Here is a 26,446-nt window from a genome sequence, read left to right as displayed (position 1 = left end):
GCTTAAAGGGGTACTCCGGCCCCAAGACATCTTATCCCCTATCCAAGACATCTTATCCTCTATCCAAGACATCTAATCCTCTATCCAAGACATCTTATCCCCTATCCATCCCCTATTGTGGGGTTCCCCCTCCACTGGGGACCCCCCCCCCCCCCCCAATCTAGCATGCAGCACCCACCTGTAAGCATTGCAGGAAGCACTGGAGACTCTGTGTTATGCCTCCCGACCGTGGGGACCATGCCCCCGTGTGCCACCATGCCCCCTCCAATAGACTTGCATTAAGGGAGCGGGGCGTGACATCACACGGGGGGCGGATTCGTGATGTCACGATACTCCGTCCCCGTGGTCTGGAGGCATAAATTTTGAGAGCCTCCAGCGCTTCATGCTTACAGGTGGGTGCTGCATGCTAGATTGCGGGGGTCCCTAGCGGCGAGACCCCTGCGATCAGACATGTTATCCCATATCCTTTCGATAAGGGATAAGATGTCTTGGGGCCGGAGTACCCCTTTAATGGCAATGCAGCCGTCCAATAACCATAAATATATTTGTTAAATGGAAACGTAACAGTGGCTATACATAGGCTATAACAATGTTTAACGGATGATCAGTACAATCTGATGAACTATACACTAAACATATGCCTGAGATGGATGCCATCTGTCTTCATATACAAATTTAAAAAAATGTATAAAAGAAAAATGACAGTAAACTTTTTTTTTTTTTTTCTCCTGGATTCTGGTGGCAGTAATAGTCTGTTATACTATATATATATTTTTTTTTTATCAATAACAAATGTGACATATGCATTGTGTACGGGGCCTAATATGGGACTGCAGACAATTATTCCACTTATTATTGCAATAAAATAGGATAATGCAGAAACATTGCAGCCCTAGAGAGCTAAAGGAGTATTGTCTTAATAACAGGATAGGAAATAAGCGCTCGATTAGTGGAGGTCCATCCACTGGGTTCCCCGCGGTTTGACTCATTTGAATAGAACAGTGGTTGCATGCACACCACCACTCTGATCACACACTATCAGACTTTCATAGGTGAGATAGGCAAGTACCACACTTAGTAGTCCCTTAGACTTTGATGCCCCCCCCCCCCTCTCCTTCCATTCAATTGGGGGACATTTGACCCCAATTCTAACAATCAGTGAGTGTCCCAGTGATTGGACCCCTACTGATATAGTAGTATTCACCTAGTGGATAGCCTGGATTAAGATAACCTAATACTATAATACCCCTTTAACTGATAAGTAATCTCTGCTAATCGGTACATGCACAAAATAATTGAAAACATGTTGGGCCCTTACACAGTAGTCACACTAGGCCCTCTGTCAATGCCATCTTAAAGGGGTACTGCATGGAGCTAAACCCATAGCCCATCCTTTCCCTCTCATCAACCTAATTGTTTAAATATCATTCATTAGCTATATAGAGCAATTTCCCCTCTCTGGTTGCCACTTACATGCATGAAGTGAGGGAATGACATCATCCAGCCATCTACTCTGTCTCTGTCCAAATCCCTCTCTGAAAGCAGCCCCCACCCTCCTGAGAGACACAGACCATGTGGTTTCTGCCCTGCACTGATGAGTTTTGCTCTCTTTAGTGTTGAGAACTGGGAGGTGTGTGCAGCCTTAGCCAATCAGACACTGAATCTCTCTCTGCTGCTCAGAGCAGGAGAGAGGGGCTGGCAGAGCAGATCTGCAATGATTGCTGGGAGATGTAGGCAAGGGGAAGGAAGGATGGCAAAGAATATCAAGCAGCCAGAGAAGACAACAAGGGTCACAGGAGCTATCCCGGTAGTGTGATGGCTTCAGAGCTTTGTTTATAGTTCCCTGGAATACCCCTTTAAACTTGACAACCTTAAACTACCATGGGCCCACAATGGACATAAGGTAAGTTGATCCCTGGGGCATTGGCCCTAAAAGTGTAATATTTATGATTTATGTTTCAGATATGAGATGTCCTTCTTGTATGTTTGAACTTTACTCCAGGGCTTTCCCTTACCTGTATGCCTGAGGGTAGTCACAAAATGTAATGCTATTTATCAATCTCCCTTATTCTACGAGCGCATTTCTACTAAATTGTCTTTTTCTTTTAGGCCCTTGAATGGTCAGAAGAGGACCTGAGCCAGCTTGCAAGAAACATGGTAAAGTTCCCAGGAGGGACCCCAGGCCGGTGGGAGAAGATTGCACACGAATTGGGTCGATCAGTGGCAGATGTGAGTTGACTTCAGTTTGCAATGCGCTGTATAAGTGACAAACCAAACAAGACAGGCAGGGCATGAGACGGCCACGAGTGAAGCAAACACTATCTTTTCAAAGTTACCACAATCCTTTTTAGGTCCTGTAATTGCAGCAAGAAGCAGATGTGTGCCCGTCCATGACTCTACAATTAACAGCTGTAACTGATCAGCTGGACAGGGGATCTCACTGCTCCAAGATTTAGGCTACTGTAACCCAATCACAGGAAAGCAGTAACCCCTCGCAGACTGTAGGGGAACTGACTGACTACAGTTCCTTCTTCAACTTCTCATTTAAATATATTTTCCATAAAACCTTACTTTTTGAATCATAAACTCTAGGAAAAACATTAACAATTTCATGAATATAGTAAACTATTATTGCAATGTCTGTGTTACTTGAAAACACTGATTATCACATTTTTCTTTATTTTGCTTCACAGAAATAACACTTGTTTTGCTCCTTATTGATTACACAATACAATCCTATCAAAAATGTTGGTGCTAATGCACATGAATAATATCTGCAAATTTGAGAACCTCTGACCACATAGAAAACCGCTCCCATAATATGTCATTTTAATTTACAGCATCCTAAAATGTGCAAAACATTCCTGATCCATGCCACCTTGTGTGTCTTTAGTGTTCTGATCACACCGTGTTGATAAAATTTGCCACCAATGGTTAGGTCAAAAGGACCCACCGCTAAGATTCTTAACAGTGCCTACAATCAGGGCCACTCTCAACCAGGTGTTGTACATAGCATTACAGCATAAAATAATGCCGGTGAGTCCTGCTTTTCCCTCCCACTCATAGAGAGAGTGTGAGTACCGCTTCCCTCACCAACTCAGAGAAAGCTTGTGTGTCCAGCTTATCCCACCCATTGATAGAGAAAGCTTGTGGGTCCTGTTCTCACCACCCACGTATGTATACAGATAAATTTGAAGACTATAGGGGGAGATTTATCAAAACCTGTCCAGAGGAAAAGTTGCTGAGTTGCCCATAGCAACCAATCAGATCGCTTCTTTCATTTTTGAAAAGGCCTCTGAAAAATGAAAGAAGGGATCTGATTGGTTGCTATGGGCAACTCAGCAACTTTTCCTCTGGACAGGTTTTGATAAATCTCCCCCTATATTTCTAGTTCAGATGCTTCCTATTATGGTGATAAATGTAGATCGTTGGCCTGGAATTGTGTACATTTTTTAATAAACAAGTAACATTGTAGTTGCTATTCAGCATATACTGTTATGTATATGCAGTAAAGTAATGAAGACCGTCGCACTCACCACTCTGATCGACTCTTCTTTATTCAAATAAATGAAGCCGGTACAGTCATCTGTGATGCAGGGGTGCAAACAAAGGGACGGTGTCCGTTTCGCATGGTATTCACGCTTCGCCTAGCCAACGCTCGCTGTGAGCTCAATGTGAGTGTTGGCTAGACGAAGCGTTGTATACCACATGAAAAGGACACCGTCCCTTTGTTTGCACCCCTGCATCACAGATGACTGTACCTGCTTCATTTATTTGAATAAAGAAGAGTCGATCAGAGTGGTGAGTGCGACAGTCTTCATTACTTTACTGCATATATATATATATTTATATTATATATACTTTGGACTTACTTTCTGACTACTCTGCACCACTAGCTATCACTACTCCATCTCCTCTTTCATTGCTACCGCTCCGGCGCATACTGGAGTAAATCTACCCCTATGAGAAGTGCAAAACACACTCTGTCTACTTATATATTGTGATATACTGTTATGTATTTTTTACATTTGGCAGCACAAAAAGGCATGTGTCCTTTAGGAACAGATGTTTCATCCTATAAATCATGGTGTCTCCACTATGCAGACCTGCCCATAGTATATGTTTGCACCTTATTTACTCAAATTCATTTTGTCTCTCTTCATGTGGGCACATGGGGGAGATTTATCATTGTTTTGCTGTGCAAAGTCCTTTGTGTGCTTATATTTTGCACAGTTTTTTGCTGTTGTGCACCGAATTTATCAAAAAGGCGCAAGGACTTTAATAAATACGGCACAGATTTCTTTTCACCTCACAAACAGCTGTGAGCTGCCAAATTGGAAGTTAGTTTTACTTTAGTTTTCCCTCAGACTGAGTTGCCTGTGCCCCCTACAGAAGGGGCTGTCATAGCAGGCTGCCCTACTTGTAAGTGTTTAATGTTAAAAAGTGTTTCTGCCTGTCTTATTGTTTATACTTTTGTATGTTGCAGGTCCTTTTTTGTCTATTTACCCTCAGGCAGAGTTGGACCTGCTTAAAGCGCAGCTGTCATGAGATTTTAGCTCTCCAGACTACTACAATGTTGTTACAGATATCCATAATGTCAGTGTAACCATACCTTTATGGGATTTCCTCCTTCTTTTATAACTTAGAAAATACATTTATCGGGTGGTCTGGCACAGTCGGTTAGGCGTGGCTTGGGGTTCGCAAAGCCCCGCCTCCAGGCCTATCCTCTCTTCAGTGCTGGGATCGCTGTGTAGTAAGACACAGCACATCCACAGCGCATGCACCCCTCCTGATGTGCGCGCGCCACCGCCCTGCATTGACAGAGCTCCTGCTCACTCCCGCTGCCTATGCGCTCATTGCGCAGGTGCAGAACTAGAGGAAGGGAGGGGCACATGCGCTGCGTTTTATACTACACAGCGATCCCAGCACTGAAAGGCGTGGCGGCGGGGCTTTGCGAACCCCAAGCCACACCTATCCGACTGTGCCAGACCGCTGGATAAATGTATTTTATAAGTTATAAAAGAAGGAGGAAAACCCATAAAGGTATGGTTACACTCACGTTATGGACATCTGTAACAGCATCGTAGTAGTCTGGGGCTAAAAACTCATGACGGTTGCGCTTTAAAGGGGTACTCTTCTGCTCAGCGTTTGGAACAAACTGTTCAGAACGCTGGAGCCGGCGCTGGGAGCTTGTGATGTCATAGCTCCGCCCCCTCATGCCGTCAGGCCCCACCCCCTCAATGCAAGTCTATGGGAGGGGGCCTGACAGCCATCACGCCCCTCCCATAGACTTGCATTGAGGGGGCGGGGCATGATGGCATGAGGGGCAGGGCTATGACGTCACAAGCTCCCGGCTCCAGCGTTCGGAACAGTTTGTTCCAAACGCTGAGCGGCAGAGTACCAATTATTCAATAACATAACAACCTGGCGTGCCCCAAGAGAGCTGTTGCATCTGTCTGTTAAGGCACAAGCACCAGCCTTCAGACTAAACACAGCTTACCTGTTACCAAGCTGTCTACCCGCAGCGTTTTCAACACCTAGGCCAGTGTTTCTCAACCAGTGTGCCTCCAGCTGTTGCAAAACTACAATTCCCAGCATGCCCAGACAGCCAAGGCATGCTGGAAGTTGTAGTTTTGCAACAGCTGGAGTAGAGCTGGGCGGTATGACCAAAAATGTGTATCATGGTATTTTTTTTTAATTATTGCGGTATCACGGTATTTAACGGTATTTGGGGGGGGGGGGGGGGGGGGGGAGGGCCTTGTTAAAGTGTCAGAACATCAGGGTTTCCCCAACCAGTGTGCCTCCAGCTGTAGCAAAACTACAACTCCCAGCATGCCTGGACAGCCTGCGGATGGCTGGGCATGCTGGTAGTTGTAGTTTTGCAACAGCTGGAGGCACACTGGTTGGGGAAACAGCATTGCACTGTATACTCCCCCGCTGCTGTCTATCACAGCTCTGCACTACAGGGGATGAGGAGTCAGGGCAGCGAAAATCTCTCCATTCACCCCATCCTGCCCCTCTTTCCATTCACCCCCCTGCACCCATTAACTCCCCTACACCCATTAACCCCCCTACACCCATTAACCCCATCCTGCCCCTCATTCCATTAACCCCATCCTGCCCCTCATTCCATTAACCCCCCTGCACCCATTAACCCCCCCTGCTCCTTTCATTTATCCTATCCTGCCCCTTATTCTATTACCCCCTCTGCTTCCATTAAACCCCCCCCCCCCCCCCCCTCCTCTTCACCCGTGCGCTGATGCGGCTGCTTGGAAATGCCCCTGTCATCAGTGCAGTAAGGTGGGCGCTTCCCGCCCGGACACAGGATCCTCTCTGGCGGAAGCGTTCAGCGCAGGATGCTGACGCTTCCGCCAGGAGGGAATTTGAAATTTTGATCTAAAGTGCCCACTGCGCTATTATGCACCACGGCCACTTTAGAACAGTGAGCAGCAGCGGCGCAGATCACGTGCGTTGTGTGAGGGGGCCCGCCGCTCTTTCAAAGATCAGCGGGCCCCCTGACAGGCGGTCTGTCCGCCCCTGAAGAGCTCGCTCCCCTCGGTCCTGCGGCGTGCACTAGGGGCCTCAGGAGCAGGCGCCGGAACTAGAAGAAATGCGGCGCAATGCTCTGCCTTACACCGCAGGACCAAGGGGAGCGGACGCTTGTTATGAACACTGGCGAAGAGAGGTGAGAGGTGGACTGGAGCAGGGAGCCGACTCGGTGCTCCGGGAAACATCAGAGCCAGGGGATGCAGTTTCTGTGCTTTCCCCTAGCTCTGATTGCAGAGAGGAGCCGTCCTGAAACTGCAGGGGGAGCGGGGATGAGGAGTCTCATCCTGCTCTCCCCTGACAGAGCGGAGCCGTGGGCTCTTCAATTCATTTATGGGCGGGGGGAGGGGCCCCACCGGTATAGCGGTATGGGGCAAAATTCATACCGTCGGAGGAAAAAATAAATGGTATCCGGTATGAACCATTATACCGCCCAGCCCTAAGGCACACTGGTTGGGAAACACTGACCTAGGCCATTATAGCTAGGATTGTCACCGCTCCCTGGTCTCAAAACTTGGGGCTCTCAATTTGCGCTCTCCAGTTTATTAGGTGAGCGACAATTTAAGGTGATTTGGCTCACAGAGCAACCCAAATACATGAATACTCTCTCCAGCTGGTTGTTAGAAAATACAAGGACAGCAGTGGTGTCTCCAGCTGTTGCCAAATGTAAAATAAAAAAACATGATAATACTAATAATATTGATCTTAGTTAAGAATAATGTTTTGATATATTAGATGATCTGATTAGGTCACACAACCTTGTTGGTGCTTAGGGGGAGATTTAGCTAAATCTGTCCAGAGGTAAAGTTGCTGAATTGCCCATAGCAACCAATCAGAAAGAGTCTTTCATTTTTGACAAGGCCTCTGAAAAATAAAAGGAGCGATCTGATTGGTTGCTATGGGCAACTCAGCAACATTTCTTCTGGACAGGTTTAAATAAATCTCTCCCAAATGTAGTGCTTTTAGATTTTTCTTACTTTAAAGAATAGATACCTCCTTACTAAATAACTGGTCCCCCATGTTTAAAAGTGATTTCACTGGGGTGTGACATTTTATTAAGTCAAGTTGGTCATGGTCTACATTTGCAGGGTTTTTAACACGGTTGCGCAAAATATTCGCGCCGCCTTTTTAACATAGGCGCAGTTAATAAATACTGTCCACTGCATGGGCAACTGCACACCACAGCCAGTTTTTCCAAAAACATCTATTTCAAAAAGGCGCCAAATTTTTGCAAATTGCATTTTTTTACAGCCAAAAAAATGACAGGAACAGCTTGATAAATCTCCCCCTTAATGATGTTGTACATTTCTTTTCTGGAAAGGGTTAATTGGATTTGTTTCCCTAATTTTTAAAGAGAGGCCAGATTGTGATTGCTGTAATCGTAGTTCCTGCCTATTGACCTGGTTACCTGTAGCCAGTTCTCCCCATCAGCTAATTCACATCTGTTCCTTGACCCATTTTCCGCGCTCAGCGTATAGCCCCAGGCTTACTACCCATTGCCTTTCCTCAAGAGCAGTCCAACCAGTTTATTTTCCCCCATCCAGCGTCTCTTTGCACAAACAACTAGGAGCTGACTGCCTTAAACACTTTGCCACATGAACGCATGATGTGGACGGCAAAACATTTCTTTTTAATTATATTTTACAACTATTACTGCGACTGCTGCTTTACTTCTTACATGTGAGTGGTGTCTAAATGTCTTAAGGAGGTCAGTTAGATATTGTCTGTGCCCTTAAAAAGTCTTCAGCCCATATACAGTGATCCCTCAACTTACAATGGCCTCCACATACAATAGTTTCAACATACAATGGTCTGTTCTGGACCATTGTAAGTTGAAACCAGACTCAACATACAATGACAATCTGGACAAAGACAGTCCAGATCTGTGAAACTTGTCAATGGCCTGAAGATGTGACCAATCAGAACGGGCATTCACTGGTAAAACACCTGTATTACTGAAGTGTATGCACTGACTGGTGTCTGGTAGCGCCCCCTACAGTACAGAGAGGTATTACATGTTCTGTACACTTTACCTGTACCTGGGTTACCTGCTGCTTTGGACACCAGGTGAGGGCGACTCCATGTTACTTTTTTAGGACATTGCGTGTACTGTACAGGACCCTGAAGAAGCTCCTGTCCTCTACATAGACCATTGTTTCCCAAGCAGGGTGCCCCCAGCTGTTGCAAAACTACAACTCCCAGCATGCCCGGACAGCCTTTGGCTGTCCGGGCATGCTGAGAGTTGTAGTTTTGCAACAGCTGGAGGCTCCCTGCTTGGGAAACACAGACATAGACAGTGATTACAGCTCCCAGCAAATCTTTCTTACTTTTATATGTAAGGATTTGCTTTATATATATATATATATATATATATATATATATATATATAATTAGTTATCTTCTTATTTTTCTTTAATTCTTACTTTTTCCAATTTTTTTATGACATTTTGGTGCTTTAGAACCAATTACCAGGTTTCCATAGATTTCTGGTTTCAACATACAATGGTTTCAACATACAATGGTCGTCCCAGAACCAATTAATATTGTAACTTGAGGGACCACTGTATAAACGGGTAGCACATGTCCCCGTGAGGCCATTTTTTGTTTCTTACTAGATAAAATTGTTAACATATTTGTAACTACTCTGTAAGTGAAAATGAAATGACATGTTCTATACTGTTGAAGTGGATCTTTGTGGTCTTTCCCTGTATACCAACAAGAAAAGCTGACAGACACTGTGTCAACAGGGGAAGTAGGACTCACAGGCTTTCCCTGAGTGGAGGAAGGAGGACTCACAGGCTTTCCCTGAGTGGAGGAAGGAGGACTCACAGGCTTTCTATATGAGTAGGTGGGGGAAACAGGACTTGTAGTCTTTCTCTAGTAGTTGGCAGGGAAAACATGACTCACAGGCTTTCTCTGTCAGTGTGGGGAAAATAGGACTCACAGGCTTTCCCTGAATTGGCGGGGAAAGCAGAACTCTGCTATACATATGTGGGCGGGGGAAGCAGGACTGACTGGCTTTCTTTATGAGTGGATGAGGGAGACAGACCTTAAATGGACACAGTCAGATACAAAAACTTGTTATATGTTGTAAAGAATGCAAAACCAATAGGTTTTGCAATTGTTTTCATTGGAAAAATCCAGTCAAACAACTGCCCCCCCCTGCCTGCTTGGACACATACTAGTCCTGCTGTGTCCATGCATCATCACCTATGTCATGGACTCACTTCCTTGATTGACAGCTGTGAGCGCAGGGCTCAGAGCTGGAGGAAAAATCCTCCCACTGTCATCTTGTGTCCTGCTACTGTCAGTGAGGACAAGCTGGGAGTTGTAGTTTTGCTAATGCTAGGGGAGATGTGAGCAGACAGCATACTGAGGGAGGGGGCGGAGACCTGCACAGTGAGGCCACGCCCCCTCCCTTTGAGAGGAATTCAGACTAGTGAGCTAAATTAAAAGTGTAATAAAGAAATAAAGGTGCTAGACACAAAAATTGTATGTACATGGTCAGGATTAGGTACTGAGTGATATATTGAAAACAATGTTTTTTTGTTGGATCTGAGGGGTACGCTTAAAGGGGTACTCCACTGGAAAACATTTTTTTTTTTTTTAATCAACTGGTGCCAGAAAGTTAAACAGATTTGTAAATGGCTTCTATTAAAAAATCTTAATCTTTTCAATCGTTATCAGGTACTGTTATGATCCACAGGAAGTTATTTTCTGTTTGAATTTCCTTTCTGCCTGACCACATTTCTCTCTGCTGACACCTCTGTCCAGAGCAGGATATGTTTTCTATGGGGATTTGCTCCTACTCTGGACACTACCTAAAATGGACAGAGGTGTCAGCAGATTGCACTGTGGTCGGGCAGAAAGTAAATTTAAAAAGAAAAGAACTTCCTGTGGATCATACAGCAGCTAATAAGTACTGGATTAAGATTTTTTAATAGAAGTAATTTACAAATCTGTAACTTTTTGGCACCAGTTGATTTAAAAAAAAAAAAATGTTTTCCAGTGGAGTACCCCTTTAAGGTTAGTGGGTGAGAGAAACAGGACTGGCATGCTTTCTCTATGAGTGGGAGAAGGTCATAGGACTCACAGGCTTTCTCTTGTACTTAGCAGGGGAAGCAGGACTCGGACTTTCTCTAGGAGTGGGCAGGGAAAGCTGGACTCAAAGGCTTTCTCTGTAGACGTGAGAAGCAGGTCTTTTTTATAGGTGTTCTGTGGATGGAAGGAAGACCTAGAACTCCATTGACATTTCCAATGCAGGAATTAGGATGAGCATATGTGATGCCCACCATGGCTTCTGATTCCAAATTGGGGTGTTAAAGGAGATCTCCGGGATAGAGAAACATATTCTCTATCATAAGGATATGGAATAAGTGTCAGATCGAGGGAGGTCTGCTGGGACCCCCGCGATCTTCTGTATGGGGCCTTGGTTCTCCTCCTGAATGGGGCATGTTGACCACTGCACGATGACCGACATGCCCCCGCACTGCATCTCTACGGGAGAGCGAGAGTGCTGCACTCTGGAATCTCCGGCTCTCCCGTATTGCTGCAAGGAGGGGGGGGGGGGCTTGTCGGCCATCGCTTTGTGCGGTGGTCTACACCCTCCATTTAGGAGAGCCAGAGCCCCGTACAGGAAATCTCTCCCCCTTGTTCCCATTTGAAGGTTATGTTTGGATCTGATGTAAAGAAACAATATGCAAATCATTACACCATCATACAGTGGCCACACGCACTCTCTTAGCATGGGTAAAATGTTTACAATGTTAATTTATAGCTTTCACCAGATGATTTTTGTAACCACAAAGGCCACTTAAACAGTAAAAAAAAAAAATAAAAAAAAATATAGCAGGAAGCACAAAGTGTCTGGCATGCAAAACAGGCCGTAATGTGATTATTAGCTGCAGCTTTTTTAAATTAAAGGCCACAAATTCTCGGGTTTCCTACTTGTGAAGGAGAACGCCTTCCCCTGCCCGAGAGGATGTAAACTGATTCCGCCTCTCTCTGTGGTTACTAATCTCCCGCATTCAGGTTGCGATAGCAGACTGATAGGGGATTTGCCTGCTGCCTGGAAAAAAGGGCTCAGGTAGGCAGGAAAACAACAGACAGGTGGATAGATTTAAGACGACTTTCTTAATTACCGGCCAGCCGCGCCATGTGAGCAGAAGTGCTCCACGAGATAAATCGGCCCTCCTGTCTCCAAAGAGAAATCGTAGAAGTTAATTTAAGCAATACTAAACCCTGCAACTGCTCAACCATTCACGTTATACAGAAATGTGACATTTGCATCGGGTTTCTCCTCCGAGTCGCTGTCTGCAGCAGTTAAGTTGTTTTTTTGTTTTTTTTTCTATTCTCTTTTCTTTACAGCTGTTATAGACAATGGCTGCATCTTGTATTACAGCAATGTATTAGGAGGTTTTACAGCTCGGGGGGCAGATGTCTTGGCGTGAAGATCCCCCCCCCCCTATCTAGGCCTTGCTGACAGCTCGACGATTTGTGCAGTGTTTGCACGAGCCATGTTGGTTTAGACCATTGTTTACCATCCTGTATGCCTCCACCTATTGCAAAACTACAACTCCAGCGGCATGCTGGAAGTTGTAGTTTTGCAGCAGCATGAGGCACACTGGATGGTAAACAATGGTCACAGCCCATGTGGTCAGAGGCCGGGGTCCGCCTTTAGGACTCCTAGCAGCCCACAGGGCACTTGCCCATTGATACAATTTTGGGGTTCATTCTCTTTTTTTCTGTCTTGATCTGATTAAAACAAAGTGAATGAGCCTCAGTAAGTTACTGATCAGGGGCCTTGTTGCAGTAAAGGTAAAACGGTGCTTCCCCACCAGTGTGCCTCCAGCTGTTGCAAAACTACAACTCACAGCATGCCCGGACAGCCAAAGGCTGTCCGGGCATGCTGGGAGTTGTAGTTTTGCAACAGCTGGAGACACACTGGTTGGTTAACACTGAGGTGAACTATTTGGTGTGACCGCCAGGCGTTTAATATGCTAAGGTGATCCATCAAGAGGGAGGATTTCACTCCGATCCTCCTATTAATATTATGATTTGCTGTTGACATACGTTATTGTGTTTTTCCTGCCTGCTGGTGGAAACAAGGCCGGAGCCGCTTTACACAGTTATTTGTCTTCACAAGAATCCGCTGACCCTTGGGTTTTCACATGTGCCCGCCCGCCCTTCACTACAATGGGCTTGGCAGGCAGCCACCGCTAATGTGACTAATGAAACAAAGTTAACCCCCAGGATGACTACCGCAGGGTTAGATGCCCAATTCCCAGCTTAGACCAGGGAATCCAATTCTTCAGGATGTACCCTATTGTTATCTTAAAGGACTCCGATACAAACCTGGCTGCCCGGGGTTAAGAGGGTGACAGGTATCGACCAGCTTGATTTCTGGATAATTTTTATCTTTTGTTTATCCTGATATTTAGTTGGCTCTATTTCCTCTCGCCAATAAAAATAATAGAAAAAATGTCCAAAAAACGTAAAATGTAATCTTCACCTTTTTTTTTTTTTTCTTTCAAAAAAGCGGGTAGGGGGGCTTAGTGTGTGTGTGTGTGGGGGGGGGGGGGGGTGTTAGGGGGTCTTTCTTGACCCAGCTGATTTAACATAATCTATATATATATATATATATATATATATATATATATATATATATATATATATATATAAAACTCAATGTGTGTGTGTGTATGTATATATGTATGTATGTGTGTAATGTGTGTATGTTCCACAAAAACTTTCAAACAGCTAAAGATATTAACATGAAACTTGGCACACGTGTTACTTATATGTCAACAACAAACATAGGATAGGTGATTTAACCCTTACTCACCCCCATTTGCAAGGGGGCGGGGCTTATGTTTAAAGTCCCATACAAGTCAATGGGAAATATATGTTACTGCATAACTTCCAAACAACTGGAGATATTTCCATAATACTTGGTCACATGTTACTTATATGTCCACTTAAAATATAGGATAGTTAATTTAACCCTTAACTACCCCCATTTGTGAGGGTCAGGGTTTTCTATTTGTTTTTTTAAAGTCCCATGCAAATCAATGGGAAATGTATGTTCCCATCTAATTTCCGTTAGGCTGGAGATATTTCATTACCTGGTGCACATATTACGAGTCAGGATATGAGGACGGGATGGGAGATCGGGGTAGGAGGTCGGGATAGGAAGACGGGATATGAGGTTGGGATAGGAGGTCGAGATATGAGGACGGGAAAGGCAGACGGGATAGGAGGTCTGGATAGGTCAAGATAGATAGGTCGGGATAGGAGGTCGGGATATGACAACAATATATGAGGACTGCATATGAAGTCAAAAGTTTCCTCCTTTGTTTATTTTCCTCCCCAAAAAAGATTAGGAAGGAAAAACCGGGCAATGCCGGGTACTCAGCTAGTATACTCTAAAAATTAGAAAAAGTTATCCCTCAAATCTAATTCAGTGCATGGCTGGAGTAGACATCAAAGTCTGGCTTTGTTCCAGTGTAGTAAATAAAATGCTAACTTTATTAGGTTCGATTTAAGATCCAAATATTCCATTGTTTCCCACCCTGTGTGCCTTCAGCTGTTACAAAATTACAACTCCAAGCATGCCAAGTTTTGCTACAGCTGGAGGGAAACATTAAAGTATTTGAGTCACAGTAATAGTCTGACTCCTAGTAATAGTCTGTCCCATGACTAAGAGCCATATGCTGGCCTGAAATGCGTAAAGCACATATCTTGCTTAGTAAAACATTTTATTTACGTATGCTGGATCAAAGCTTCCTATATCATTCTTTCTGGGTGTTGGTCCATGTGCAATGTCTTTTAGTATGTTGAGACTGAATATAAACTGGTTCTCCTACAGACTATGAGATTTTAAAGTCTGGCATAAAGAGACTGGGAAATGTATGCCGGATGTTCGCTCGTGCTTCTTATTATTTCGGGTGCTTTTTACTTCAACGTACTTTAAAGGGATTATCCAGGAATAGAAAAAAAGAGCTAATTTCTTCCAAAACCGGCACTACCCTGTTCTCAGGTTGTATGTGGTATAACAACTTCATAATGGAACTGAGCTGCAATATCACACACAACCGGAGGACAGGTGTAGTGCTGTTTTTGTAATCCTGGATAACGCCTTCAAGTTAAGACGGACGTGTGATACAATACAACAGTCTTTATAAGTTTCCCCCTATTTTTTCTAACTTTGCACAACAAAATTAGCTACATGCATCCTATATATATACTGTGGGTAAGTACTTATACTGGTCAGTACTTGCCAAAAGAGTGATCTACTAGTAATCTAAAGAACTCATCCAGCTCACACAGTAGTAAAAAAAAAAAAAACATACAGGATAGGAAGCAGACTCGTTTCTGGACTGCATGACCATTAGTCATGGCATATGACATATATAAAAAAAACACAATTTATATGTCCATTTGGGTCATGTGAAGATGACATCATGAGACATACTTTGAGATATACTAGGCCTGGTTTGTGCTGACATAAATACAATGTATACATATCCTTATTTATAGAGTGTTTTATTTAAAATCAGATTTTATTATATTTTACTTATTTTAAACTTTTGCTTTGTAGGTAACAGCAAAGGCAAAGCAGGCAAAGGGTCTGGTGTCTCATACTTCAGGTGCGTATGAACTGGAGAAAATGTTGAAGGCTGTATGAAAAATATAGGAAGACTTTAAAACTCTTTCCAGTTTATCCAGAGTTAAATGGTGCACGTTCTCTGTATGATGAATCTCAGGCTTTATGTACCTCCTAAAATGAACGCAAAATGCGAGTCAGTACTCTAAAGCCATCTATGTGTGTCTATTATGCATTTTTTTTATTTACTAGAATTTTACTACCCATTCCTGTTTATTGGTTTTGGTTGGAATTTACACAAATCAAAAACCGTAATCTTAGGAAAAATGCAAGCAAATGTTTTGTAGATTAACAAAATGGCCTAAATGTTTATATTTGGAGTGGAGGATGTCCTCTTTAGCCTCAGAGGATCAACCTATATATTTAGTAAATATTCTGGATTATCAAAAGTGATAGAAAATTGATAGAAAAATAGCAGCAAAAAGTCAAACTGAATGAAAATGCCAACATAAAACACTTTTATCCTATATAACCTTTCAGCAGTTATCTGCCTTTGATTTTAAGAGATTCCAAATACTTTTTCTTTTCCAATCTAGAAACAAGAGAAAGATGACTAGAATTTCTAGACCATTGGATGCTGGATTAACAGGAATTTATTTTACATGCAAAATACACTGCTCAAAAAAATAAAGGGAACACCTAAATAACACAATGTAACTCCAAGTCAATCAAACTTCTGTGAAATCACACTGTCCACTCAGGAAGGAACACCGATTCACAGTCAATTTCACATGCTGTTGTTAAAATGGAACAGACAACAGGTGGAAATTATAGGCAATTAGCAAGACACCCCCAATAAAGGAGTGGTTCTGCAGGTGGTGGTCACGTTTAAATGCTGGCGGTGCTTTCACTCTAGTGGTAGCATGGGACGGAGTCTACAACCCACACAAGTGGCTCAGATAGTGCAGCTCATCCAGGATGGCACATCAATGCGAGCTGTGGCAAGAAGGTTTGCTGTGTCTGTCAGTGTAGGGTTCAGAGCATGGAGGCGCTACAGGAGACAGGCTAGTACATCAGGAGACATGGAGGAGGCTGTAGGAGGGGAACAACCCAGTAGCAGGACCGCTACCTCCGCCTTTGTGCAAGGAGGAGCACTGCCAGAGCCTTGCAAAATGACCTCCAGCAGGCCACAAATGTGCATGTGTCCATTCAAACGGTCAAACAGACTCCATGAGGGTTGTATGAGGGCTCGATGTACACAGGTGGGGGTTGTGCTTACAGCCCAACACCGTGCAGGACGTTTGGCATTTGCCAGAGAACACCAAGATTGGCAAATTCGCCACTCGCGCCCTGTGCTCTTCACGGATGAAAGCACGTTCACACTGAGCACATGTGACAGACGTGACAGAGTCTGGAGACGCCGTGGAGAACGTTCTGCCTACAACATTCTCTGGCGTGATCGGTTTGGCGGTGGGTCAGTAATGGTGTGGGGTGGCATTTTTTGGGGGGGCTGCATAGCCCTCCATGTGCTTGCCAAAGGTTCCCTGACTGCCATAGGTATCGAGATGAGATCCTCAGACCCCTTGTGAGACCATATGGTGGTGCGGTTGGCCCTGGGTTCCTCCTAATGCAAGACAATGCTAGATCTCATGTGGCTGGAGAGTGTCAGCAGTTCCTGCAAGAGGTAGGCATTGATGCCATGGACTTGCACGCCCATTCCCCAGACCTGAATCCGATTGAGCACATCTGGGACATCATGTCTTGCTCCATCCACCAACGCCACTTTGTACCAAAGACTGTCCAGGAGTTGGCGGATGCTTTAGTCCAGGTCTGGGAGAACATCCCTCAGGAGACCATCCACCACCTCATCAGGAGCATGCCCAGGCATTGTACAGAGGTCATACGGGCATGTGGAGGCCACACACACTACTGAGCCTCATTTTGACTTGTTTTAAGGACATTACATCCAAGTTGGATCAGCCTGTAGTGTGGTTTCCACTTTGATTTTGTGTGTGACTCCATATCCAGACCTCCATGGGTTGATAAATTTGATTTGCATTGATAATTTTTGTGGGATTTTGTTGTCAGCACATTCAACTATGTAAAGACGAAAGTATTTTCTACGATAAGTTCATTCATTCAGATCTAGGATGTGATCTTAGTGTTACCTTTATTTTTTTGAGCAGTGTATATATACATACTGATGGTGCCATATACTTTATGGTTCACTAAGAATTTTCTAGACTTGTTCGAATAGCATAGTCAGTAGAGTTTTTAGTTTTCTTTGTAGATAATTTATTTTTTATTTTTTTTATATTTCCAGGCACAGTTAGATTGTCTGATTTGAAATGCACAGCGAAGACTAATGTGATGCTACCTGACAGCCTAATCACTCAGCGGGAGGAAGATGATCCTGATTATGAGGAACGGGACGTCTCGGCTTGTCAGGGTGAGGCCCCGGTGACAGCCATGCGAGCCCGCAAGAGGAAGGGTACCAAAACAATAGACCCTGCCTCCTCAACCAAAGAAGATCCAGAAGAGAAGGTCAGAAGCAGGCGGCAAAGAGACTTTGATACAGAGCAGGAGGCCGAAGTACTGGGGGACAGCGATGACGAGAGCAGGAAGAAAGATCGAAGTCGAGTATTAGAAGAGATATGGACTCAGAACCAACAGAGGCTCCTGGAACTGGCACTGCAGCAGTATCCAAAAGGAACAGCAGAGCGATGGGATAAAATAGCCAAGTGTGTCCCGGCCAAATCTAAGGTAAGTACGACTAATAACTATATGTTATAGAGAAAGAAATCCAAGTTACTTGTTTGAGCTCCCTGCGGCAATCGAAACAGAGAAACTTTAAATGTTTCACCATTTTAATTGCCGCAGGGGGCTGGAATGACTACCTGGATTTCTTTGTCCATATTCACACGGCCCGCTGCCCTTCGTGCCCCCTTGTTGATGCATCTTGTTCTTTGTAGGATCTTGTTTAAGGGTGGTGAGCTGACTTGTGCCTTTCTTTTATATCTTACTATGCCTCTATCTTTGAGCATTGGGTAAAAAGTTACCTACTCATATCAAAAAAAGTTGACATGGTAAACAGTGCTGTTTCTTGTGTGCGGTAATTCAGACATGAGATCCTCTATGGTCTTTTTTTTTATTTTTAGCTCTACTGGCCTATCACTTGGGGAGGAAAAAAAACTAAAATGGCACAGTGGGGCAAAAAACTATTTAGTCAGCCACCAATTGTGCACTTTCTCCCACTTAAAAAGATGAGGCCTGTAATTTTTACCATAGGTATACCTCAACTATGAGAGAAATAATGAGAAAAAAAATCCATAAAATCACAGTTTGATTTTTTTAAAGAATTTATTTAGAAATTATGGTGGAAAATAAGTATTTGGTCAATAACAAAAGTTAATCTAAATACTTTGACCTCAGTCGTGCCAAAAAACGTTTTCTGTAAGTCTTCACAAGGTTTTTCACACTGTTGCTGGTATTTTGGCCCATTCCTCCATGCAGATCTCCTCTAGAGATGTGATGTTTTGGGGCTGTCGCTGGGCAACACAGACTTTCAACTCCCACCAAAGGTTTTCTATGGGGTTAAGATCTGGAGACTGGCTAGGCCACTCCAGGTCCTTGAAATGCTTCTTACAAAGCCACTCCTTCGTTGCTCGGGCGGTGTGTTTGGGATCATTGTTATGCTGAAAGACCCAGCCACGTTTCATCTTCAATGCCCTTGCTGATGGAACGGGGTTTTCACTCAAAATCTCACGGTACATGGCCCCATTCATTCTTTCCTTTACACTGATCAGTTGTCCTGGTCCCTTTGCAGAAAAACAGCCCCAAAGCATGATGTTTTCACTCCCATGCTTCACAGTAGGTATGGTGTTCTTTGGATGCCACTCAGCATTCTTTCTCCTCCAAACACGACAAATTGAGGTTTTACCAAAAAGTTCTACTTTGGTTTCATCTGACCATATGGCATTCTCCCAATACTCTTCTGGATCACCCAAATGCTCTCTAGCAAACTTCAGACAGGCCCGAACATGTACTGGCTTAAGCAGGGGGACACGTTTGGCACTGCCTGATTTGAGTCCCTGATGGCTTAATGTGTTACTGATGGTAGCCTTTGTTACTTTGGTCCCAGCTCTCTGCAGGTCATTCTCTAGGTCCCCCCTTGTAGTTCTGGGATTTTTGCTCACTGTTCTTGTGATCATTTTGACACCACGGGGTGAGATCTTGCGTGGAGCCCCAGATCGAGGGAGATTATCAGTGGTCTTGAATGTCTTCTATTTTCTAATACTTACTCTCACAGTTGATTTCTTCACACCAAGCTGCTTGCCTATTGCATATTCAGTCTTCCCAGCCTGGTGCAGGTCTACAATTTTGTTTCTGGTGTCCTTCGACAGCTCTTTGGTCTTGGCCATAGTGGAGTTTGGAGTGTGACTGTTTGAGGTTGTGTACAGGTGTCTTTTATACTGACAAGTTCAAACAGTTGCCATTAATACAGGTAACGAGTGGAGGAAGAAGTTACAGGTCTGTGAGAGCCAGAAATCTTGTTTGTTTGTAGGTGACCAAATACTTATTTTCCACCATAATTTGCAAATAAAGTCTTTAAAAATCAGACAGTGATTTCATAGATTTTTTTTTTCTCATTGTGTCTCATAGTTGAGGTATACCTATGATGAAAATTGCAGGCCTCTCATGTTTTCAAGTGGGAGAACTTGCAAAATTGGTGGTTGACTAAATACTTTTTTGCCCCACTGTAAGATCAGTTTCCTGTAAGCATTTTTGTTCCATGTTACATCCACAATGCTTTGGCTGGGCCACAGGTCTGTGGACCTAAATCGAAAGGTTTTTGTTCAGGTCATTCAACCTCTGGTCAGGTCAGGACTAATGTATTACACTAGCTCTGTGGCAGGATCCCAGGAAAAACTGCTGGCAACTCCAGAATTGCTGTTCGCTTTGCAATACACTTAAAAGCTGAGCTGTGATTGGTTGCTATGGGCAAAACCAAACAATTCTTGTTTTTGGGACAGTAATAAATCTGGGCCATTGTGTTATTTTAACAGATGACATTTTAGAAAGACTGTCATCTTTTGAGCAAAAGGAGGCTGTTTTGTTTTGCAGTCAAAAATATAGGACCAAAAACTCTGTGTGAACATGTGTAATAATAATTGTACCGACACAGTGCAGCTCTTCATGCTAGTCCAGAACTTCAGCTTCAATGGAAAAAGAATTGAAAGAATGAAAAAAAAAAAACTATGACCTATTGTCTATATGGCTTAGTGCAGTGGCCTTCAATCTGTGGACCGCTAAATGTTGCCAAACAACAACTCTCAGCATGCCTGGACAGCCGTTGGTTGGAGGTCCACAGTTTAGGGGCATAATAGTGCCTCTATGAGATGAAGCTTTATGTTTCTCCCTGGCAACTCTTACAAGAACGTGGTGGATACGTGATGCAATGTAAAGCCGTATCTCATAGGAGTATACTGGAAATTCTGTACACAGCAGGTAGCAGAGATAGGTGGTTTGTCAAGAGGGTTTATAACCCACAGTATTCATTATGTGGGCATACTGGGATTTGTAGTTTTGCAACATCTGTAGGTCCACAGTTTAGAGACCACTGGCTTAGTAGGATGTTCAAGAGAAAGGGTGTGTGCTTGGGTCCTCCTTTATTTATCAGATCAGAGGACCTCTCACATGCTGGCTCCCGCTCCGGTGGTCAACCGTTTGTTGTAGACATGGCTTTTCCAGGGGATCACAGCCAGGAGTTAAATATCATTGACCTGCTATTGACTAATATAAAAATAAAAATAAAATCCACCACCCACAGAAACTAGACATAATACAAAAATACAAAAAAAAAATAGCTGCCCAGAAGGGCAAAATTGGCATTTTATATCTATCTGAAATGATGTGGATTAGTAACCTTCAATCTCTCCATCTGGATTTATCCATCTTGAGGGGTCATAGATGTGTGGTTCACTGGACACCTGACCATGGCCGGAGTGTGTAGGTGACGTTGACCTCTTCTCAAAGTGATGTGTATGTAGATATGTATACTGGATTACTACCTAACAATGTCACATTCCTCCTGACGGAGCTGCCTCATTCAATATATAAAAAGAAAACAAAGGTTTCAGAGACCAACAAGAGGCCACCATGAAAGCCATTAGAACACAAGGCAGAGTCTTTGATCTCAAGTAGCCTCGAGTGTGTGCAGTGTTTTTCTTTCTGTACCTTTGATTCAGTCTTATAGAGTCCACTCGACAAGTGGTTGGCCCCATTTGATAGGCATCCATATTTGCTCTTTGTAAGCAGTTTTGAGAATTTCTCATTTCTCGCGCTCTTGCCCTCTTTGTCCTTTCTCTTATTTTCCCCCTATTATCTCTGTGGTCATGGTTACCAGCATGCACGTCCCTTCCACAATGGAAGGCGCATGAGGTTATAGAGCACATGCTCCAATATCTGTCTGACTGTAAAGCTGGAGGACACAAGTATCCAGATGACAGACCTCTTAAATGTCGGGGATGAACTGGATGGAGGTTGCGAGATCATACTAGGTCTAGATAATTCTCTAGAATGTAAATGTATGTCTGAATGTTGCTTTATTAATAAGGGATTGCCCAATTTTAAGAAATAGTAGGGAGGTAAGCTCAATTTGTCAGGCTCATTTGTATGGACATGTGGTACATTACCTGTGTTGCTAACGCTGCAGTGGACCTCCAGATGTTGCAAAACTACAACCCAAAGCATGCCGGAGAGCCGGACAGTTTGGAGACCACTGCTTCATACATTGAGCCAAAGGGTATAAAACTGTAATCTAGACCCTAAGTTCTCACCCAGTGGTAGGTGGACCCCAGGGGCTACATGCCATGTCTTGATTTTTAAAGCAGGGCTTTCTAAACTGGGTGATGCTGGTCACTGTTCTTGAGTGGCCACGGCCCATGGTGCTGACCTTATACTGGCGGTCGGTATTGCGGTCACTTTAAATGAGTAAGCAGTGCTGGATGCTGAGACTGATGTGTGACGCCAATGACGTCTCCTCGAGGAGCTGAGCGGGAGGACATCACTCATCAGACCCAAGCCTGCCGGAGCCACACAGGCATGCCCAGGTCTGGTGAGTAATGGTACAGCGGAGGATCAAGGAGTGGGGGAGATTAAGTAGCATGGGGAGAATCAAGGGGAAGAATAAAATGGCACAGGAGGTGATTAAGGTAGGTGATATGAAATGGCACAGGGAGCAGTAGCAGCCACTTTGTTAATGCTGATACTAAATACTGGTATCACATTGTGAATTTTAGGACGTGCAACATGATACGTGCAGTTGGCGGTGCGGTGTGGAGGGTGTTACCAACATGCAAAAGATTGAAAAGCTCTGCTCTAGGGGGTGCTTCCACTGTTATGACTGCTTATTATAGGTACATTTAAGGGTCTTATACAAAAGAAGAGTAGATATCGATCCAGCACTGCTAAAAATGTTAACTTTATTAGCATCCTATTAAAATATAAAAATAGGAAAACCACCCACCACCATGCTGTCACATCGCTCAGCTGTAATGGATGTGTTTCGGACGCATGCTCGCCCTTGATCACCATGCGCATGCGTCTGAAAAGCGTCCATTACAGCTGAGCGGTGTGACAGCACGGTGGTGGTGTTTTCCTATTTTTATATTATTTTAATAGGATTCTAATAAAGTGGACATTTTAGCAGTTTTTCACCTGGCCAAGTGAGGATCCGGTGCACACACAGCAGAGGTGAGCTGAAGATTTTTTTCTATTTCTCACTACATTTAGGGGTCACCTTAGGGGTTTGGATCCTTTTAATTTAAAGAGGTACTCCACTGCTCGCGTTTAGAACAAACTGTTCCGAACGCTGGAGCCAGTGCCGGGAGCTCGTGACTGCATAGCACCGCCCCCTCATGACATCACCCTCAGCCCCCCTCAATGCATGTCTATGGGAGAGGGCGGGGCTATTAGGTCACGAGCTCCCGGAGCTGGCTCCAAATGCTGAGCAGCGGAGTACACCTTTAAGACAGGTCTATTATTATGAAACTGGAAGTTATATTCTGTAAAGTTGTAGCTTCATGTTAACAACTTAGTCTGGATAGGGATATTACTTTATAAATGCCTACCATTGGAGATCTTCGCACAACCTGATTTTTTATCTATCCTATTTTGGTCTCCAACCAGTGGTTCTCCAGCTGTTGCGGAACCTAAGCATGCTGAGAATTGTAATTTCACAAGAGCGAAATGGTCCATGTGTGGCAATGATTTAATGGAATCTGCTATTTTCACCCAAAAAAATATACAGGCTAGGGATCTGCCAATTCCGAATGCGCTTTAATCCACCTGACTAAGGTTTCAAATTGCCATATGTTAGGACCCATAAGTGATGAATATAGACTATTGAGTTCATGTATTTAGAACCACAGGTCAGGATACTTTGACCACATTATCTGCATTAGGGCTGCAGCCAACGATTATTTTAATAATCGATTAATCGGAAAATATGTCAGAATGCCAAAAAAAAGGGGTTCAGCTGATTCTACTTGAAAAATTATACACAATGGCCATATTAAAAGTAAAAAATTTTATTTTTTTTACATTTATGCCGATTGCTGTACCAGATCATTATTAATGATCGTGCACAGAAACCAGCGTAAATTTGATACTGCCGCATGGGTAACTATCTGAACTAGTAAAATGAAATGTTAATGATTCACTAATATTTTAATAGTTCAGACAGTTAGCCATACTGTATCAAATATGTAAAAAAAAAATATATATATATATATAATGTTATATATTGTATAGCAATAGGAAAAGGGGAGCTAATTTTTATTGGGGGAGCAGTTAATTTAAATTATTATTTTTTTAACTTTTTTTTTTTTATATAGCACTCTTATACACATGGGGGTATGTGCAGACTGCAGAGCATTTGCACCCAACCCATGTCTGTAATACAAACTCTGTATTACTATAAATACTAGGGTGCAAATGCTCTGCACACACCCTCATGTGTATGGCAGTGTATATGTACATGTATATGTACATGCGATACCCATGGGGGTATGTCCAGAGCATTGCACCTTAGTGTCTGTAGATGACACTAGGGTGTGATGCTCTTTAGATACACTGGTGTGTATTCATATTTACACAATTAATCCCCCCCCCCCCCATCCACGGCCGCTGATGCACTCACAGGGAGCTGTCTTGCCAAGTGCCTGGAGGAAGTCTTGTGCGCAGAAACACAGTAGCGGGACGGAACTGTAGGGAGGTGGCAGGACAGTGCAGGGAGTGGGAAGGGGTTTGGATGGGATTGTGCACGCCGTTAAGACTGTAGCCCGGGGGTCAGGGGGGGAAATGTATGCACGCCACTTACACTGTGGGACTGTGGGGGAGGATATTTGCTTACACTGTGGGACTGGGGAGACCACTGTGGCCACTACTGGAGCGCTCCGTGTCCGGGGGGGTTGGGTGCTACTGGCAGTGTAAGCGGTAGGCGGGCCTGTAACTGCGCATCCGAGGGGGGGGGGGGAGCGTTCAGCGGTCGGGATTGCCGCCCCTATGAAAAGTGTGATTGGTATGTAGTGGGTCAGCTGAGGGTGGGACAGGGACTTGATGAACAGAGGGTGCGGGCTAGCGTCTGACCGCCAGTGCCAACAAATTGGCCGAATATTCGATAACTGGATTCATTGACAACGAATCCCGTTATCGAATGTTATCGATTTTATGGAATAATCGTTACAGCCCTAATCTGCATTAAACTTACCACTGTATTACACAGGGTGATTTATCCTCTGAATAGACAGTTATCACCCTCTGTATTAGGGCCAGTGGTCAGCCCATCGCTTCACCTGCCTTGCAAAAAAAAATTTTTTATTATAGCTGGTTGCCCACGGTCAACAAATGATGGAAGCAGAGGGCCTTGTAAACAATGCAGCGTTCAGTTGTGTGACCCTTCCTGCATGATAGTTGAGTCTTATGATAGGCTCTCTAAATGAACGCCAATCTATGAGATCTGTGTGGGTAGGTGTCCTCACTCTTCTGACCCTTTTAGCGCTATCACACTACTTGATAAGTCGTATAGTTTTTCTGTATTAATTCCCATTGAGTCCAACAAATTACCTTTGTTAGAGCTGAAGAGAGTCTGGGATACAGCGGCTTATCTAAACTCTCTGTAATAGGAGGTGTAACCCTCCATTGCAGAAGAATGCGCTGTATCCAGAGATCAGTCATCATAACCTCGAGATCCGGTGTCGTTGCGTCTGCTGATACCATAGTGATGCTTAAAATGTTGCTGCACTTGTTTCTTTTAGCTTCTGATGTGTAGAGTGGAGCAGATGACTTTGCTGGTGGATACTATGTGCAGTTACCAATGTGTCTTCTTACCCCCACAGGAGGACTGTATATATAGGTATAAGATGCTGGTAGAACTGGTACAAAAGAAGAAACAGGCAAAAAGCTGAGTTGGCACAACGGAGAATGAGGCATGGAGAAGATGGATGTACAAGCCCTTACCTGGACCTCAGTATTCTGTTTGATATTCATGTGCCTTAGTATTAAATATATGAATTTTAAAACAAAACAAAAAAATTAACAAATGCCATGTTTATGTGCGGAATAATTAAAAATATTTTTATATCATAAACTGTTTTACCCTTCTTATTTTTTTTCCCTTTTCCATATTGTAAATTAACTGTCCCGCTGCTGAGATCTCAGCGATCGTCTGTTTGGAAGACCAGCAAAAGTGTTCAATTTCTCTGCAGTGCCTCCACTGGTGGAAAGGAATATTACATGTACAAAAGCAGCTGTACAAAATATTTATTAAAAACAATTCTATGCAACATCATAATAGTCTTTACATTTTCCTTGCAGTGTTTAATACTTACCTATATGTTTGCTGTAGGACCCCTCTAGGATCTATATCAGTGTTTTCCAACAAGTGTGCCTAGAACTGTTGCAAAACTACAACTCTCAGCATGCCCAGACAGCCTTCGGCTGTCCGGGCATGCTGGTAGTTGTAGTATTGCAAAAGCTGGAGGCAAACTGGTTGGGAAACACTGATCTATAACTGATCTATAGGGTTTGTAATTTGTGTGCATCAATGAGAAATCTCCTAAAATTGGAAATTTTGACCACTCATTTTATCTTATCAAAACTTCTTAGGCTGGACCACACTTTAAAAATACATCTGAGCTAAATAAATCTAAAGTTTTTTTTATTTTTTATTTTTTTTTATCAATGTATTTATTAGTATTTTCAAAACAGAACAAAACATGAAACAGAAGACAT

The 26,446-nt window shown here is 43.6% G+C and overlaps 1 protein-coding gene across 1 annotated transcript in view; it reads left to right on the top strand.

Annotated features, from left to right (window-relative positions):
- The window catches only part of DNAJC1 (DnaJ heat shock protein family (Hsp40) member C1), a 141,066-nt gene extending 115,264 nt beyond the window's left edge, over positions 1–25,802 (top strand). The window contains exons 9-12 of the mRNA XM_056519272.1: positions 2,110–2,229; positions 15,146–15,194; positions 17,475–17,914; positions 25,552–25,802. Of these exons, the coding sequence (XP_056375247.1) occupies positions 2,110–2,229; positions 15,146–15,194; positions 17,475–17,914; positions 25,552–25,620 (678 nt within the window). The 3' untranslated portion in view covers positions 25,621–25,802. The remainder of the gene's footprint in view (positions 1–2,109; positions 2,230–15,145; positions 15,195–17,474; positions 17,915–25,551) is intronic.
- The last annotated feature ends 644 nt before the right edge of the window (positions 25,803–26,446 follow it).

This window comes from Hyla sarda, chromosome 5, assembly GCF_029499605.1.
Source record: "Hyla sarda isolate aHylSar1 chromosome 5, aHylSar1.hap1, whole genome shotgun sequence".
Classification (NCBI taxonomy): domain Eukaryota; kingdom Metazoa; phylum Chordata; class Amphibia; order Anura; family Hylidae; genus Hyla; species Hyla sarda.
The sequence above is the reverse complement of the archived record's forward strand: the minus strand, read 5'-3'. Positions and strand labels throughout refer to the sequence as shown.